The 18201-nt window shown below is 45.0% G+C and overlaps 1 protein-coding gene across 4 annotated transcripts; it reads left to right on the forward strand.

Annotated features, from left to right (window-relative positions):
• Positions 1–10904: 10904 nt before the first annotated feature.
• On the forward strand, positions 10905–16686 carry STING1 (stimulator of interferon response cGAMP interactor 1). Of its 4 annotated transcripts, none has more exons than XM_055429593.2 (8): positions 10905–10965; positions 11277–11438; positions 11980–12206; positions 12282–12465; positions 12711–12819; positions 14028–14266; positions 15073–15259; positions 15838–16686. In XM_055429593.2, the coding sequence occupies exons 3-8, from the start codon at positions 11980–11982 to the stop codon at positions 16026–16028; spliced, it is 1137 nt and encodes a 378-aa protein (XP_055285568.1). In that variant the 5' UTR covers positions 10905–10965; positions 11277–11438; the 3' UTR covers positions 16029–16686. The 4 variants fall into 4 exon arrangements, with proteins under 4 accessions (XP_055285568.1, XP_055285570.1, XP_055285567.1 ...); XM_055429595.2 differs by having other exon boundaries at positions 10938–10965; positions 11277–11377; XM_055429592.2 differs by lacking the exon at positions 10905–10965 and having other exon boundaries at positions 10978–11438.
• The last annotated feature ends 1515 nt before the right edge of the window (positions 16687–18201 follow it).

Consider the following 18201-nt stretch of genomic DNA (forward strand, 5'->3'; position numbering starts at 1 on the left):
TTGGAGTACAAAATGAAGCAGGTCAAAGACTAACACAGTTTTGCCAAGAGAACACACTGGTCATAGCAAACACCCTCTTCCAACTGCACAAGAGAAGACTCTACACATGGATATCACCAGATGGTCAATACCAAAATCAGATTGATTATTTTCTTTGCAGGCGAAGATGGAGAAGCTCTATATAGTCAGCAAACAAGACTGGGAACTGTTTGTGGCTCAGATCATGAACTCCTTATTGCAAAATTCAGACTTAAATGAAGAAAGAAGGGAAAACCACTAGATCATTCAGGTATGATCTCAGTCAAATCCCTTACAATTATACAGTGGAAATGACAAATTTATTCAAGGGATTAGATCTGATAGAAAGAGTGCCGAAAGAACTATAGACGGAGGTTCGTAACATAATACAGGAGGTGGTGATCAAAACCATCCCCACGAAGAAGAAATCCAAAAGGCAAAATGGTTATCTGAGGAGGCCCTACAAATATCTGAGAAAAGAGGAGAAGCAAAAGGCAAAGGAGAAAAGGAAAGATATATCCATCTGAATGCAGAGTTCCAAAGAATAGCAAGGAGAGATAAGAAAGCCTTCCTCAGTGATCAATGCAAAGAAATAGAGGAAAATAATAGAATGGGAAAGACTAGAGATCTCTTCAAGAAAATTAGAGATACCAAGGAACATTTCATGCAAAGATGGGCATAATAAAGGACAGAAATGGTATGGACCTAACAGAAGCAAAAGATATTAAGAAGAGGAGGCAAGAATACACAGAAGAACTATACAAAAAAGATCTTCATGACCCAGATAACCACGATGGTGTGATCACTCACCTAGAGCCAGACATCTTGGAATGTGAAGTCAAGTGGGCCTTAGGAAGCATCACTATGAACAAAGCTATTGGAGGTGATGGAATTCCAGCTGAGCTATTTCAAATCCTAAAAGATGATGCTGTGAAAGTGCTGCACTCAATATCTCAGCAAATCTGAAAAACTCAGCAGTGGCCACAAGACTGGAAAAGGTCAGTTTTCATTCCAATTCCAAAGAAAGGCAATGCCAAAGAATGTTCAGACTACCGCACAATTGCACTCATCTCACACACTAGTAAAGTAATGCTCAAAATTCTCCAAGTAAGGCTTCAACAGTACATGAACTGAGAATTTCCAGATGTTCAAGCTGGTTTTAGAAAAGGCAGAAGAACCAGAGATTGCCAACATCTGTTGGATCATAGAGAAAGCAAGAGACTTCCAGAAAAACATCTGCTTCATTGACTACACTAAAGCCTTTGACTGTGTGGATCACAACAAACTGTGGAGAATTCTGAAAGCAATGGAAATACCAGACCACCTGACCTGCCTCCTGAGAAATCTGTATGCAGGTCAAGAGACAACAGTTAGAACTGGACATGGAACAACAGACTGGTTCCAAATTGGGAAAGGCGTACGTCAAGGCTGTATATTGCCACCCTGTTTATTTAACTTATATGCAGAGTACATCATGTGAAATGAGGGACTGGATGAAGAACAAACTGGAGTCAAGACTGCAGAGAGAAAAATCAACAACCTCAGATATGCAGATGACACCACTCTTATAGCAGAAAGAGAAGAAGAAGCAAAGAGCCTCTTGATGAAAGTGAAAGAAGAGAGTGAAAAAGTTGGCTTAAAACTCAACATTCAAAAAATGAAAATCGTGGCATCCAGCCCCAACACTTCATGGCAGATAGATGGGACACAATGGAAACAGTGAGAGACTTAATTTTCTTGGGCTCCAAAATCACTTCAAATGGTGACTGCAGCTATGAAATTAAAAGATGCTTGCTCCTTGGAAGAAAAACTATGACCAACCTAGACTCATATTAAAAAGCAGAGATGTTACTTTACCAACAAAGGTCCGTCTAGACAAAGCTATGGTTTTTCCATAAGTCATGTATGGATGTGAAAGTTGGACCATAAAGAAAGCTGAGAGCCGAAGATTTGATGTTTTTGAACTGTGGTGTCGGAGAAAACTCTTGAGAGTCCTTTGGACAGCAAGGAGATCCAACCAGTCCGTCCTAAAGGAAATGAGTCCCGAATATTCATTGGAAGGACTGATGCTGAAGCTGAAACTCCAATACTTTGGCCACCTAATGTGAAGAACTAACTCATTTGATAAGACCCTGATGCTGGGAGAGTCTGAAGGCAGAAGGTGAAGGGGAAGACAGAGGATGAAATGGTTGGATGTCATCACTGACTGGATGGACATGAGTTTGAGCAAGCTCCAGGAGCTGGTGATGGACAGGGAAGCTGCAGACCATGGGGTCGCAAAGAGTCAGACACAACTGAGTGACTGAACCGAACTGATATGTTTCCAAATAGGTCATTGATTAAATCATGATTCATAATTCTATACCATGGAGTGCTAGGTATACACCAAAAATTATGATGATATTTTATCTTTATTGATCCACAAATATGTCTATGAAATGATCCCTCATCTTAAAAAAAGCAGTTACAACACTGTATATCTAATAAAATTGTGAAAACAATTTCATTTACAATAACATGAAAAAAAAGAATAAAACAGAAAATAATTTGAGGGTTCCTCAAAACATTAAACATAGAATTACTGTATGACCTAACAATTTCACTTTCTATATCCCAAAGAATTGAAAACAGGACCTCAAACAGATACTTGTGTGTAAATATTCACAGCAGCATTATTCACTATAGTCAAAAGGTGTAAACAACCCACGTGTTCATCAATAAATAAATGTGATACATACATAGAGTGAAATATTATTCAGTCATGAAAAAGAATACAGTTAAAAGTGAGTCTCCCTCTCTTGCTGCTAAGCCACTTCAGTCGTGTTCAACTCTGTGCAACCCCATGGACAGCAGCCCACCAGGCTCCGCCGTCCCTGGGATTCTCCAGGCAAGAACACTGGAGTGGGTTGCCATTTCCTTCTCCAATGCAAGTGAAAGTGAAGTGTCTCAGTCGTGTCTGACTCTTAGCGACCCCATGGACTGCAGCCTACCAGGCTCCTCTGTCCATGGGATTTTCCTACTTGCTCTCAGTCACTTAGCTCCCCGCCCTGAAGTTTGCCTTCATAAAAAGAAGTGACGTCTGATACATGATACCACTTGTGGATGAACCTTAAAAACATTATGTTAAGTAGAATAAGTCAGACACCAAGGACAAATAGCATATGATTTAACTTATATAAAATATAGAGGGTAGGCAAATTCATGGAGAAGGAAGTGGCAACCCACTCCAGCAATCTTGCTGAGGAAATTCCATAGACAGAAGAGCCTGGAGGGCTACAGTCCATGGGGTTGCAAGAGTCAGACACTACTTATCGACTAAACCACCACCAGCAGGCAAATTCATAGAGACAAAAAAGTAGATTACCAGAGACTGAAGGGAGGGAAAAGTCGAGAGTTACTGCTTAATAAGTATAGTGCTTCTGTCTGGGATGGTGAAAATTTTTGGAAACAGATAGTGGTGACTGTTGTACAACACTGTGAATGTAATTACTGCACCTGAATCGTACACCTATAGTGGTTAAAGTGTAGACTTCCCCAGTGGTCCAGTGGTTAAGAATTCATCTGCCAATGCGGGGGACACGGATTCACTCTCTGGTTCAGGAAGATCCCACATGCCTCAAGGCAACTAAGCCTATAGGCCATAAATACTAAAGCCCACAAGCCCTAGAGCCTATGCTTCACAGCACCAGGAGCCACTGCAATGAGAAGTTCAAGCACCGAAACTAGAGAACCACCCCTTCTCTCTGCAACTAGGGAAAGCATGAGTGCAGCAACGAAGATCCAGCCCAGGCAAGAGTAAATAAACAAGTGAATTTTAGGACTTCCTTGGTGGTGAGAGGGTAATAGGCAGGAAGGTCAGGGGTCTCCAAATGGAGGAAATAGGCTACAAGTGTCAGACATTTTTTCTTTCTCTCTTAAGTGGCAGGAGGAAACAAGCAAGTTTTAGATTTTTCCCCTTCTCTATACAAATTTAAAAACAGGTTTCTCTTAAAATTCTGTGTTGCAATGACAACTGGCTCCACCTGAACTTAACTTTTCTCAAACCTTGAGCTAACTAATGCGTTTTTCTTCTGTAAATGATTGTCATAAGCTATGTTAATGAACTATGTATTTACTCGAGACTGTCTTTCCAAGTTGGTTCCACTTAAGACCCAGAACCGATAAGTGCTCAACAAACCTGTATGCTTTACTCATACATTGCTATCCTAATCTATGTTAATGAAACTATGTATTTACTTAGAAACCTGCCTTTCTTCAAGATTCATGTCAATCGTTTTATGGCCCGCGATGACTCACCTGGTTCCAACGTTATCTCAAAATGCATGTTGTGGGTGAAGGGCCTGGTGCCACTCTGAGTTTTGAGACATCTCCTTTCTCTAATTAACAGCTTGCTGATAGGTATATAACATACTGGTAAAGGCTAGCAGGGGGTACTCCTTCTGCCCCCTTCTGATGTCTATGTCAGAAGCTTTCTCTATCTCTTTTATATTTTAATAAAACTTTATTACACAAAAGCTCTGAGCGATCAAGCCTCATTACTGGCCCCAGATTGAATTCCTCTCCTCCAGAGGCCAAGAGTCCTGGCATCTTTCACGGCTCAACAACAATCTTTCAGTGGTACAGTGGATAAAAATCCTCTTAACAATGTAGGAGACACAGGTTCAATCCTTGGTCCAGGAAGATTCCACATGCTGCAGAGCAACTAAGCCCATATGCCACAACTACTGAGGCTGAGTGCCCTAGAGCCTGTGCTCCACAGCAAGAGAAGCCACCATGACGAGAAGCCACCATGACGAGAAGCCCGTGCCCTGCAACCAAGAGTAACCCTCGCTGTGTACAACTAAAGAAAGCCTGTGCACAGCAACAAAGACCCAGGGGAGCCAAATAAATAAACAAAATTATGAGATGGTTGGATGGCCTCACCGACTCGATGGACATGAGTTTAAGCAAGCTCTGGGAGTTGGTGATGGACAGGGAAGCCTAGCATGCTGCAGTCCATGGGGTTGCAAAGAGTTGGACATGACTGAGCAACTGAACTGAACTGACTGATAAAAAGTAATAAAAATATATTTAAAAAATAAAAAATGATTAAAGAGGCAAATTTTGTGCTGTACACATTTATCACAATTTAAAAATTCCAAAGAAGAGTAAAATACTAAATAAGTGCAATACTCCTATTGTATACAATATAAAACATTGCTAAAAGGAATTTTAAAGGATCTGAATAAATGGGAAGACATCTCATGTTCAAGGGCTTGATAATGTTAACATGATGATATTACCCAAACTGATCTATAGAATCAATGCAATACCTGTCAAAATCCCAGATGACTTCCTTGCAGAAATTGACAAGCTGACCCCAAAATTTGTATAGGAAATTAAGCAACCCAAGTAGCCAAAACAATCTTGAAAAGGAAGAGCAAAGTTGGAGGACTCACATTTTCTAATTTCAAAGCTTACTACAAGCTACAGTAACCAAGACGGTGTGGACTAGGATAACAATAGATATATAGATCAATGGAAAAGAATTGAGAATTCATAAATAGAATTCATATTTTGAGTCAGTTCATTTTTGACAACTGACAAAACAATTTGTGCCAATGGAGAAAGGCTAGTTTTTGACAAATGGTGCTGGGACCACTGGGTATCTATATGAAGAAGAACATGAATTCCTAACTCACATCACATATAAAAAGATTCAAAATGGACAAAAGATATAAATGTAAAAGCGAAAATCATTAAACTCTTAGAAGAAAACATATATACAAATCACTGTCACCTTGTTTAGGCAATAGCTTCTTAGATACAGCACCAAAAGGACAAGCAACAAACTACAAGGTAAATTAGGTTTTATAAAAATTAATAACATTTGTGTTTCAAAGGACACCAGGAGGAAAGCGAGAAAACAACCTAAAGAATAGGAGAAAAATTTTGCAAAGCATTTATCTGTTAAGGGACTTGTATCTAGAATATACAAAAAAACTCCTATGATTATCACAATAACAAATTATTAAATATAGTAAAAAGACAAATACCCAACTAAAAATGGACAAAAATATGAGTAGGATTTTCTCAAAAAAGATGTGCATTAGCAAAAAACACAAAAAGATAACTCAATATCAGAAATATGGTAAGGATACTTACCATCAGGAAAATACAAATCATAACCACAATAAGATACCACTTCATATCAATGAAATGAGAATAGCTATAATCAAAAAGACAGATAAGTGTGTCATAGAATATCTTGCTTTGATTTATGTCATCAAATGTTCAGCCTATGTTATCCTCCAAGAGTTTTATAGTTTCTGATCTTACATTTGGGTCTTTAATCCATTTTGAGTTTATCTTTGTGTATGGTGTTAGTACATGTTCTAATTTCATTTTTTTACATGTAGCTGCCCAGTTTTCCCAGCACCACTTATTGAAGAGATTGTCTTTCCCCCACTGTATATTCTTGCCTCCTTTGTCAAAAATAAGGTATCCATAGGTGCATGATTTATTTCTGGGATTTCTATCTTGTTCCATTGGCCTATAGTTCTGTTTTTGTGCCAGTACCATTCTGTCTTGATGACTGTAGCTTTGTAGTATAATCTGAAATCAGGAAGTTGATTCGTCCAGCTCCATTCTCCTTTCTCAAGACTGCTTGGCTATTCAGGGTCTTGGTGTTTCCATATGAATTGTGAAAATTTTTGTTGTAGTTCTGTGAAAAATGCCATTAGTAGTTTGATAGGGATCACATTGAATCTGTAGATTGCATTTGGTAGTGTAGTCATTTTTACAATATTGATTCTTCCTACCCAGGAACATGGAATATCTCTCCATCCATTTATGTCATCTTTGATTTCTTTCACCAGTGTCTTTTATTTCTGTATACAGTTCTTTTGTCTCCTTAGGTAGGTTTATTTCTAGATACTTTATCCTTTTTGTTGCAATGGTGAACGGGATTGATTCCTTAATTTCTCTTTCTGATTTTTTTGTTGTTAGCATATAGGAATACAAGTGATTTCTGTGTATTGACTTTGTATCCTGCGGCTTTGGTAAATTCACTGATTAGCTCTAATAATTTTCTGATAGTATCTTTAGGATTTTCTCTGTATAGTATCATGTCATCTGCAAACAGTGAGAGCTCTACCACCTTACTCAGCCCTGCACATCAGAGGGGAAAACAAAACAAAACTCAGCACAAATATCACCCTATGCAAAGCTTACACAAATCACTGGACCAAACTTTGGAGGGCAGAAACCAAAAGGAAGAAAGAATTCAACCTTGAAGCCTATAAGATTTCTTTTCAGGTGATGAAAATGTTCTAAATTTGATTGTGGTGATGTGAATATATTAAAAACTACTGAACTGTGTGTTAAATAGGTAAGTTGTATGGTATGTGAATATCTCAATTAGGCTGTTACCCAAAACTAACAAAAAACAACTGTAGATTTCACCACCCTCATGAATACCACCTTCCAGGAAGATGTAGGGCCATTATTTATCCTCTGAAGATACAGTAGCTCAATCAGCTGTGCTTCCCCAACCCCAGTCGTGCATCATCCAGCCCCTTTTTCTATCACATTTACTAGGATATTGTCTTGTCCAAGAAAGACCGTGATACACTAGACAGCTGCATGATGTGGCAATAAAGTTACAACAAAAAGGTGGCTAGAGTCAGACTCAGAGCCACCCACAGGTGAGACAGCAAGTCTCTGTGTCTGCTTGAGCCCAGGATAAAGGCCAAGATGAGAGTGGCTGACAACTCAAAGAATGTGATTCTCAATGGTTATGATAATGATGGTGATGGTGATGTGATTAGAGTTAGCTATCACTGAGAACTTACAAGTCAGGCCTACAAACACATTATTTCTTTTCATTCTCATGACAATTTTATGAGGAGAAAAAAAAGTATTACTACCCCCACTCAGGTATGAGGAAGCTAAACTTCAAAGACGATAAATAACTGGGCCAAAGGGAGGGAAGTTAGATTCAAGTTGCAGACTGCCAAGCTCACAGGCTGCTGCCCTCTGGTCAGTGTTTCTGAGTGCCAACACTCTGTTCCACAGTCTGCTTGCTCCTGGGGCCTCTCCTTCACTTACTGGTAGTTGCTTCTTGCCTCTGGACACCCGGGAAGTGCTGGTCTGAGATGGCTTTCATTTCTATTTCCAACCCCGTTACAGCTTCCATGTGTCTTCTACCACTTGGACCTAACTTCCCTTTGTGGTCCTCAGCTTCCTCTTTGGATGCCAGATGGCCATCTGGAAGAGCTTTGAGGTCTCTGCCCATCAGCACAGCTGATGAGGACAATCCTATCCATGCAATTGTTGACACTCCCCATGCCCTGAGGCCCTGGCCACAACCCACAAGGCTCCAAACAATTCTCCAGTAATTTTTTTTCCAGCACTGACCTTGTTATGGATTGAACTGTGTCCCCCAAAAGAGATACTGAAGTCCTAACTCCCTCTACCTGTGAATGTGACCTTATTTTTTTGTATGTCTTTGTAGCTGCAATTGAGTTAAGATGAGGTGATTAGGGTGGGCCCTAATCCAATGGACAACACTGGTGTCCTTATAAGAAAAGGAAGTGCCATGTGAAGACAGGGACACACACATTCTGTGATGATGGAGGCAGAGACTCAAGTGCTACAGCTGCAAACCAAGGAACACCTGGGGCTGCCAGAAAGTGGAAGAGGCAAGGAAAAGTCCCTCTCTAACATCAGCATACTCCAAACAACTAATACATGTTCAATGTCAGGAAAAGAGACCTTCAAAACATGATGAGTTCAAAGGAAAAAACATACCAAAAATCACCCATAGTCTTGCTACACAGAGTAATCATTGTTAGCATTTTTCCTGTCATGTAGTCTTCCAGACCTTTTCTCGTGCAATGTATATTTCTAAAAATGCAATTATACTATTTTGTACTCTGCTTTTTTCCAGTAAGAAGTAAAATGCTAAAGATATTTAAGAGTCAACATACAAAATTACATCTTCATTTTTAGTGGCTACCTAACATTCTAAGAACCCACTCCAGTGTTCTTGCCTGGAGAATCCCAGGGACGGGGGAGCCTGGTGGGCTTCCATCTATGGGGTCACACAGAGTTGGACACGACTGAAGTGACTTAGCAGCAGCAGCAGCAACATTCTAAGATAAACCACAATTTAATCAGTCCCCTATTGTTGGACATTTAGTTTTTAGTTTTTCTCTGATATAAATAACACTTGCACAAACATCTGAAAATGGGCATCTTAGTGCCTTTGATTATTTATTTTTTTAAAAAAATTATTTATTTTTGGCTGTGCTGGGTCTTCATTGCCGCTCAGGCTTTTCTCTAGCTGTGGCACACGGGCCCAGTTGTTCCATGGCATGTGAGATCTTCTCGACCGTGGATCAAACCCATGTCTCCTGCATTAGCAAGCAGATTCTTTACCACTGAGCCACCAGGGAAGCCCTGATTATTTCTTGATGAAGGATTCCCAGAAGTGAATTGCTAGGTCTATGATTCTATGTGTCTTTTAAGGCTTCTGATTCACAGTACCATTCTCCTATAAACAGAGACTCTTCCTCTAGGAGAAGGGGGCAGAGATGAAGAACAGGTTCAGCGGAAATGATGACCATTGTGGAGCAGTGGAGCTGGCAGAAATGGTACCACCCAGGGGAGGTGGTGCTGGCTGCTGGATAGGATCAGTGCCAGTATCAGTTTAGTCACTCAGTCGTGTCCGACTCTTTGCGACCCCATGAACCAAAGCACCCCAGGCCTCCCTGTCCATCACCAACTCTTGGAGTTTACCCAAACTCATGTCCATTGAGTCGGTGATACCATCTAATCATCTCATCCTCTGTCGTCCCCTTCTCCTCCTGCCTTCAATCTTTCCCAACATCTGGGAAGGCAGGGCAGGATAGTAAAGTCCAAAGATTTCTTGGCGCAAGGTGACTTTGGGACAGCTGTGGAGTTGCCCACTGTGGGAGGACTCTGCTCAGACGTTTTCTTTGACAACCTTGACTTTCTTTGGTTTTGAAGCACCAGAGTCCTGTCCACCACAGGGGGCCCCCTTTGTGAGCATTTGTAGGGGAGAGAAAGTGCAGGGAATTTTCTCCATTCTTGGAAAATTATTTTTAAAAATGAGAGTTTTCTGGGAGCCTCCTTGCTCCCAAGAGGCCAGTGGCATCTATGAACGTGATGTGTCTTCTTGGGTCTGGTTGGGATGTGGGGAAGGGTCTAGGCAAGTACCTTCTGGCCTGGGCATATATGGACTGCTTCTGCTCTGTGGCTTCTGTCCCAATCCCACTCCTGAGCCTGCCCCCTTCTCAAATCTGATCAGTTTACTGGTGTGCCAGAAAATGGCCAGAAACACTCTCCACCCTCCGGAAAAGTGCAAGCATGAAATTTGATCCTGGTCCTTCCACCCCTTTCTGGGGAATCAAAGCACAGAACCAGCTGGGTTTTGAAGTCACCCACCTGATTCATGTCCCCACTCCCTCCTTTACTAGCGGGGGGACAGGGACAAGTTAATTCACCTCACTGAAGCTCAGATTGTCCATGAGAATAGTATTATACCTTCCTGAGAGGGTGGCTTAGTGGACTAAGTGAAACAATATATATAACACTTGGCATAATGTCTGGAGCACAGTAAGCACTTAATTATTATTATTATTATCATTATTACTATCATTATCCACACGACTGCCTTTTTGGCTGGAAGCACCAGGTTCTCTCTGGGAAGTCACAAGTGTTGCTATAATACTTTCTATGGAGAGCCAAAACCCCTCACTTCAGCAGCCTTTTGGCTCCCACTAAATTTTTTACTAGAAGGCTATTGTTACAGGAAATAACTCTTCATTTTCCCCACCTCTAGTCTGATGTCACAGTCTTCAGAAAAAGAGGATCTGCATCTGCAAATCAGAATAAAACCACCAGGCAGGAAGCATGGTGCAGTGTGTATGCTTGGCTGGGCATGTGAGTCTCGTGAGGGTGTTGGTAGAATGTGTTTGACTTGCAGGGGGCTTGAGGGACAGCTGGTGTTCAGGATTGTGGCTGTGAGGAGAGTGAGAGGGTTTCTGAACACCCTTGGTTTGAGGGGTGGACAATGGAACGGGGGACTTCTCAAGGTTTCTCCCTCACCCCAAGGCAGGCGTGGCTGACCAGGACGCCCTGGGAGGCAGGAAATAACCTCCTCAGCGAACACAGTGAGGCTGCGGTCTGGTGAGATGCCAGTGCTGGAGTGCTGTGAAGGAAGCTTCAGTTGTTTTTAACCTTTCATTTTTCAGGCTCTACCCTGAGAGGCCACCCTTGGTTGCTGGGAGCCCCTGTGCTGGGCCTTCTCTCCCTGTCGACTTCCAGAAACAACCTGCAGTTTGAGAGGTAGAAGGTACGATCAGGAGCCAGCCAGCCAGAGCTCTAAGGCTGAGGACCCTGCAGAGGCAGCAGAGGTGGGTGCCTCCACCCTCTGAACTGTGGTTTACAGCTTTGCTGCCTAAGGTCCTCCCTGGGGTGGCCTGTGGGGCAAGGGAAGCCCTGGTTCCCTGGTGAGTGGTACCTCACAGGACACTTTCAGGCCTGGCTCTGGGGTAGTCGCTGTCTTCTTTCTTCACCATGCTTGTGGTCTCACTGGGGTTGGGTGAGGTGTGTATGTGTTGTTCAGTTGCTAAGTCATGTCTGACTCTTTGCATCCCCATGGACTACGGCACGCTGGGCTTCCTTGTCCTTCACTGTCTCCCCGAATTTGCTCCAACTTATGTGTGCATGCATTTCTTTCTCCACCTACTATGTTTGCAATAAATCTTTTTTGGGTTGGAGCTCTGGGATGCTGTATGCCCAACCTGTCCCCTAGAGGTGTCTCCAGGAGCACCTTCTGGGTATGGCTGGGCACCAGGGAGCTGGAGAGCTGGGGGATGTGCCCACTCAGGGCCTCAGTCCTGGAACTGTAGGAGAGTGAGGGGAGCACAACCATGGATTTCTTGGTACCCACAGATGCCTCACTCCAGCCTGCATCCATCCATCCCACAGCCCAGGGGTCACAGGGCCCAAAAGGCAGCCTTGGTCCTGCTAAGTGCCTGTCTGGTGGCCCTTTGGGGACTGGGGGAGCCACCAGACTACACTCTCAAGTGGTTGGTGCTCCACCTGGCCTCCCAGCAGATGGGACTGCTGATCAAGGGGATCTGCAATCTGGCCGAGGAGCTGTGCCACGTCCACTCCAGGTGACTCCCTGAAGTACCTCCTGCCCGTCTCTGACTGAGCTGGGCTGTGGTCTGGAACTTGCATGTCACTTGCAGGTACCACGGCAGCTACTGGAGGGCTGTGCGGGCCTGCCTGTGCTCCTCCATGCGCTGCGGGGCCCTGCTGCTGCTGTCCTGCTATTTCTACTGCTCCATCCCAAACATGGCTGGCCTGCCCTTCACTTGGATGCTTGCTCTCCTGGGCCTCTCACAGGCACTTAACATCCTCCTGGGCCTCCAGGTATCACACACAGGGAGGTGGAGGGTCTGGTTGGGTGGAGGTGTGTCTATTGTGATCTGCTGTGAGCTAAGTACTGGGAGTGTGATCAGTTTAGAAGCTGATCCTTGGACTAGAGCCTAGAATAGTCTGGGTTCAGCAATGGCAGAGAAGGGAGCCCGTTGGCAGGAAGTTGGGAAATCTTCTTTGGGGAGGAGCGCTCTTGTTATCCTCATGGAGGCCCTCCGGCCCCACCCTGCTGTCCACAGGGCCTGGCCCCAGCAGAGGTCTCTGCAGTCTGTGAAAAAAAGAACTTCAACGTGGCTCATGGGCTGGCCTGGTCATATTATATTGGATACCTGCGGCTGATCCTGCCAGGTGAGCCATCCTCTATGCCCCCATTTCTAGATCTACAAGACAGACAGTAAGACACGCAACCTTGTTTCCAGAAGTCACTATATTTTTCAAAGCATTTTCTTTTTCTTTCCCCAAGAGTTCTCAATTGCTATTTATTTTTCCAAAGCTTTATTTATTTATTGCTGTTGGGAGCATAATTGCTTTACAATGTTGTGTTAGTGTCTGCTTGACAACAAATTAAATCAGCTATATGTATACATATATCCCCTCCCTCTTGGACCTCCCTCCCATGCCACCCCCATTCTACCCGTCGAGATCATCACGGAACACAGAGTTGAGCTTCCTTCAAAGCATTTTCAGTCTAACAAACCATATGATTCCAAAAGTGATCTTATAAGCTTGAAGGCTATTACTATTATACCTGGTTTGCAGGAAGAAATTTGGGGCTTAGATCCATTAAGTGACTTGTCCCAAGTCACCCATGAATTCTTTCAATAAATATTTGCTGCAAGTTGTATGCCCTTCATTTACAGTTTCTCTTTTAATTCACATCCCCTGGAGAAGGGAAAGGCTACCCACTCCAGTATTCTGGCCTAGAGAATTCCATAGACTCTATAGTCCATGGGGTCGCAAAGAATAGGATATAACTGAGTGACTTTCACTTTTGCTTCTGTGAGGACAGGATAATCATCACCCCTGTTTTAGAGTTAAGAACATCAGAGATGTTCTGAGAGATAAAGTGACTTGTCCAAAGTCACACACCTGAGCTATAGGAGGAAGCAGGATTCGAACACAGACCTGTCCAGAGCCTGACTACCCCACTGGAAACTTACAAATTACATCTCATTCTTCTGACTTGCTGGCCAGGGCTGTGGTTCTCCCCCATCTCATGGCTGCCTTTGCTAGACAGCAGGGCTTCAGCTAGAGGCCTGGCTCAGTGAACCTGGGGTTGCTGGGCATGGCAACTCGCAGAGCTCTGCCTGTCTCTCAGAGCCCTGAAAGCTGTAGTGGGAAGGAATGGGGCTAACAAAAATCTGGACAAAGGTCAAGTGAGGGGGAGAAAGGGGTGGTGGGAGTAGGTGAAGCATTATTGCCTAATGCTCTGCCTCTCCTGGCCCCCCAGGGTTCTTGCACCCACACAGTGAGGGCAACAATGGCCTGCATCTCTGTCCTGAGTTGGTTGGGAGACAGAGTTGGTAGAGATGACTTTTTGGACCTCTCTACCCTAGGGTTCCAGGCCCGGATCCAAATTTACAATCAGTTCCACAACAACACGCTACAGGGTGCAGGGAGCCACCGGTTGCACATCCTCTTCCCGTTGGACTGTGGGGTGCCTGACGACCTGAGCATGGCTGACCCCAACATTCGCTTCCTACATGAGCTGCCCCAGCAGACTGCTGACCGTGCCGGCATCAAGGGCCGGGTTTACACCAACAGCATCTATGAGCTTCTGGAAAACGGACAGCGGGTGCGTGTGCAGGGAAGCAGATGGCACTGGGAAGGGGTCAGGCCTAGAGACTCAGAACTCTGAGCCCTGGCCAAACCGTGATAAAAATTCACTGCCCTTCTCTGTGCCTCGGTTTCTCTGATTGGTCCCAGGGCTGGGCAAAATTAGGTTCTGAGTGATAAAGATTAAGTAACATTTATTTATTTATTTATGACCGTATTGTGAGGCTTGCAAGACATTAGTTCTCTGACCAAGGATTGAAACCTGGCATGGAGTCCTCACCACTGGACCACCATGGAATTCCTAGTAACATTTATTGAGCACTTATTGTAAGCTAGATGCTCTTCCAGGTGCTTCATCTGACCACCGCATTGAATCCTCACCACCACTCTGTGGTGTAGGGACTGTTATGACCCCTGCTTTGTAGAAGAGGACACTGAGACTCAGAGAACAGGGCGGAAGTAGACGATTTCCAGAGCATACCATGCTCTGGAACATAGAGCTGCCCAGATGAAGGTCGAGAGAATGTCTGAAGGATTTCATGTAGGTTGTGGGGAACCCAAGCAGAGTTGAACCCAGAGTCCAGCCCTCAGACTTGACTTCCAGCTGGAGTAGTTGACAATAGTAGTAGCCTAGACGAAGGATCTGGGAAGGGTAAATTTAATGCAGTCCCTGGCCATGATTTTAAGAGTGGGGTTCACAGGCAAAGATCATCGACCCCATCAAGTGGCTACCTCCCAGACTCCACCCCTACAGATTGAGCAGTGGGGTCCAGAGTCTGTCTGCCTGGCCCCGGCTGAGTCTGGTCTTCCTTTTACCTCCTCCAGGCAGGCATCTGTGTCCTGGAATATGCCACCCCCTTGCAGACCCTATTCGCCATGTCACAGGATGGCCGAGCTGGCTTTAGCCGGGAGGATCGGCTGGAACAGGCCAAACTCTTCTGCCGGACACTTGAAGACATCCTGGCAAATGCCCCTGAGTCTCAGAACAACTGCCGCCTTATTGTCTACCAGGGTAAGGGGGTGACAAGCTGAAGGACAGGAAGGGTTGGGGGCCCCAAGGGCCTCCCAGGGGGTCAGCAGGAGATAGGACAGTCCTCAGTCTTCCTGAGCGGTTAGGGCATTCAAGCCTTTCACCTTTCTCCCTTGGAGAAGGTCTTATCTCCCCACCATGGAACAACCGATGGCTTTCTGAGGTCTTTGGCTATGGGTCCTGGGTGAAGCATGAAGGGGTGGCTCCAGGGGCCTCTTATTTCATCTAGAGTGCCAGAGGAAGTAGATAGCCACCAGCCACCAGCCAAGACACCAGGACTGCAGCCTCAGCAGTGTCACTCCCTTGCCCCGTGACCTTAGGCAGGTCTCTGTCCCTTTCATCTCTAATGTATCATCTCTAAAAGCAGGAGGGTAGAATTCTCTTGTCTCTAAAACCACTGCTAGCTCTAGGATTTCATGAAACTCTAGTCCCAGTGGCTAGGGGTGGAGAGGAGGTAGGAGAGGGAGGGTTGGAGGAGCCCCCCAGCAAGTCCTCTGGGTGTGCTGGAGTGGGCACGTGTGAGGCCTTCACCCCCCAACACATTCCCCTTCTCATTCCAGAACCTGCAGAGGGAAGCAGCTTCTCCTTGTCACAGGAAATTCTCCAGCACCTTCGGCAGGAGGAAAGGGAGGTTACCATGGGCAGCATGGAGACCTCGGTGATGCCCGGTTCCTCTGTACTGTCCCAAGAGCCTGAGCTCCTCATCAGTGGCATGGAAAAGCCTCTCCCGCTCCGCTCGGATGTCTTCTGAGAGCCCAGTCACCTTTCCTGAGCCCCTGGCCAACCCTGAGACTCTGAGAGGATTTCTTTCTTCAGCAGCTGGAGGCCTAGCAGAACCATTTCCTCCCTCTCAAAGAAGGTCCTTGGACTTGACATTTCAAGATGAATCCTGTGACCTTGGGCAAGTTGTTTTACCTCTCTGAGCTTCAGTGTCCTCATCTATGAAATGGGATTATAATCATTGCCGTATCTACCTCACAGGGTAGTTATGAGTAGTATGGGTGTATGGGTTTTCTGCAAACTCTAAATGCCAGGTCAGGGGCTTCCCTGGTGGCCCAGTGGTTAAGAATCCATCTGCCAATGTCGGGGATATGAGTTCGATCCCTGGTGTGGGAAGATTCCACATGCCTCAGAGCAGCTAAGCCTGTACTCCACAACTACTGAGACCGTGCTCCAGAGCCCGTGAGCCGCAACTATTGAGCACATGTGCCACAACTACTGAAGGCCATGACTAGAGCCTGTGCTCTGCAACAAGAGAAGCCACCGCAATGAGAAGCCCATGCACTGCAACTAAGAATAGCCCCTGCTCACTGCAACCAAAGCGCGCATGCAGCAACAAAGACCAGCACAGCCAAAATAATAATAAAGAAATGAAAAAATACTTAAAAAAATAAATAAATGTAAACTTATTATAAGGTAATATTTACTTATTATAAATAAGGTAAACTTAAGGGATCTTCCAGGTGTCCTCCATTGGATGCTCAGAACTACCCTCCACCTCTCCTCTGTGCTAGGATGGCATCAACAGGCACCCTCGCCTTCTGACTTCTGGTCACATTCAGACGATGAGAAGCGCGGTGAGAGAAGGGAGTGGAGGTGGGTGAGGCTGGGATATTTATTCCCCCATGTCCCTCCCAGGAGTTTCAAGGTCACTGTGGGCTCTCTTCATCTCTAGACCTAAAGGACCCTTTCAGTAACCCTATCTATCTCCAGGTTTCATTAACTTCCTTCTCCCCATCCGTCTTCAGGCCTGACCATGGTACTGGCATCTTGCTGATGCTCACCTGGAATGCTCCCTCTCACTTGTAGTTTCCTTATAACTGCCCTTTCTAAATAGTCCCCTTTAATTTTTATTAATTTTTTTAAATTACAAGTTAAAAAAAAGAAATGTTTTGGCTGCATCACACGGCATGTGGGATTTTAGTTCCCTGACCTAGGATTGAACCTGAGCCCCATACAATGGAAGAACAGAGTCTTAACCACTGGACTAATAGGGAAGTCCTTAAGCAGTCCCCTTTTTAAACACCCTTCAGGTTATTTATTTGAGTATGCCGTCTTTTTCTGGCCAGACTCTGATACAGGCGGTTGCCCTTTATTATCGACGATGTCCAAATTTGCTTGCACACAGTTCCTTATGCGCCTCCTCATACTAGCTCAGGGCTGTGGGGTAGTGGCCATCATTTCAATGTAGACAGAGCCCACCAGTCAGGCTAAGGTCATACAGCTGGGAAGCATCCCACTTCACCTGCCCATTCAATGCCCTGTCTTCAGTGGGTGGCTTGGGGGACAGAGAGGGACCTGAGCCAGCACAGAGATGCCATAAGGAGTAAACACAGCTGTGTCCTGGACAAAGGGACTACTCAAAGAAGCAGGGGCCACTGACTAAATGTCCCCGGATGAGACTCCCCTAAATAAGGGGGAGGAGAGTTTGTGTGAGGTGATGGGATATGCTCTGGAGACCTTGGACAACACAGCTGGCTACTCACCTGCCACACTTTGTGCCATCATTGTTAGAACTGATCCACTGTGGCGACCACTGTGGGGGCAAAGTTGCCCCCATCTGGGAGGCCAGACAGCCTGTTTCTGCCACTTCCATTCATTCCACCCAAGACTTATTCCCTCTCTCCCATCTTTGTTTTTATCACAAATGCTCAATATGAATTTCTGAGTACAGCATTACTATGGAGAAAAATTCCACACAGACACACATTTGTCAGAAGCAACCCACTGCCCCAAGGATGACAGAGCCAAGGGAGTGAAGGAGAAACAGTCCCCTCCCCTCCCCCACTGTGCCAGCCATTCTGCCCCTGAGGATCCCCCAACATCACATCAGTCACTCCAACACCTAAAAATCAGCCCAACAAGATCTTACCTGCCCATCCAGCCCCCAACATGGTGCCCAGACTGTGAAGTCTGCCAGTCCC

This window comes from Moschus berezovskii, chromosome 8 (genome assembly GCF_049115385.1).
Source record: "Moschus berezovskii isolate FMDL1 chromosome 8, NW_MosBer_1.0, whole genome shotgun sequence".
Classification (NCBI taxonomy): domain Eukaryota; kingdom Metazoa; phylum Chordata; class Mammalia; order Artiodactyla; family Moschidae; genus Moschus; species Moschus berezovskii.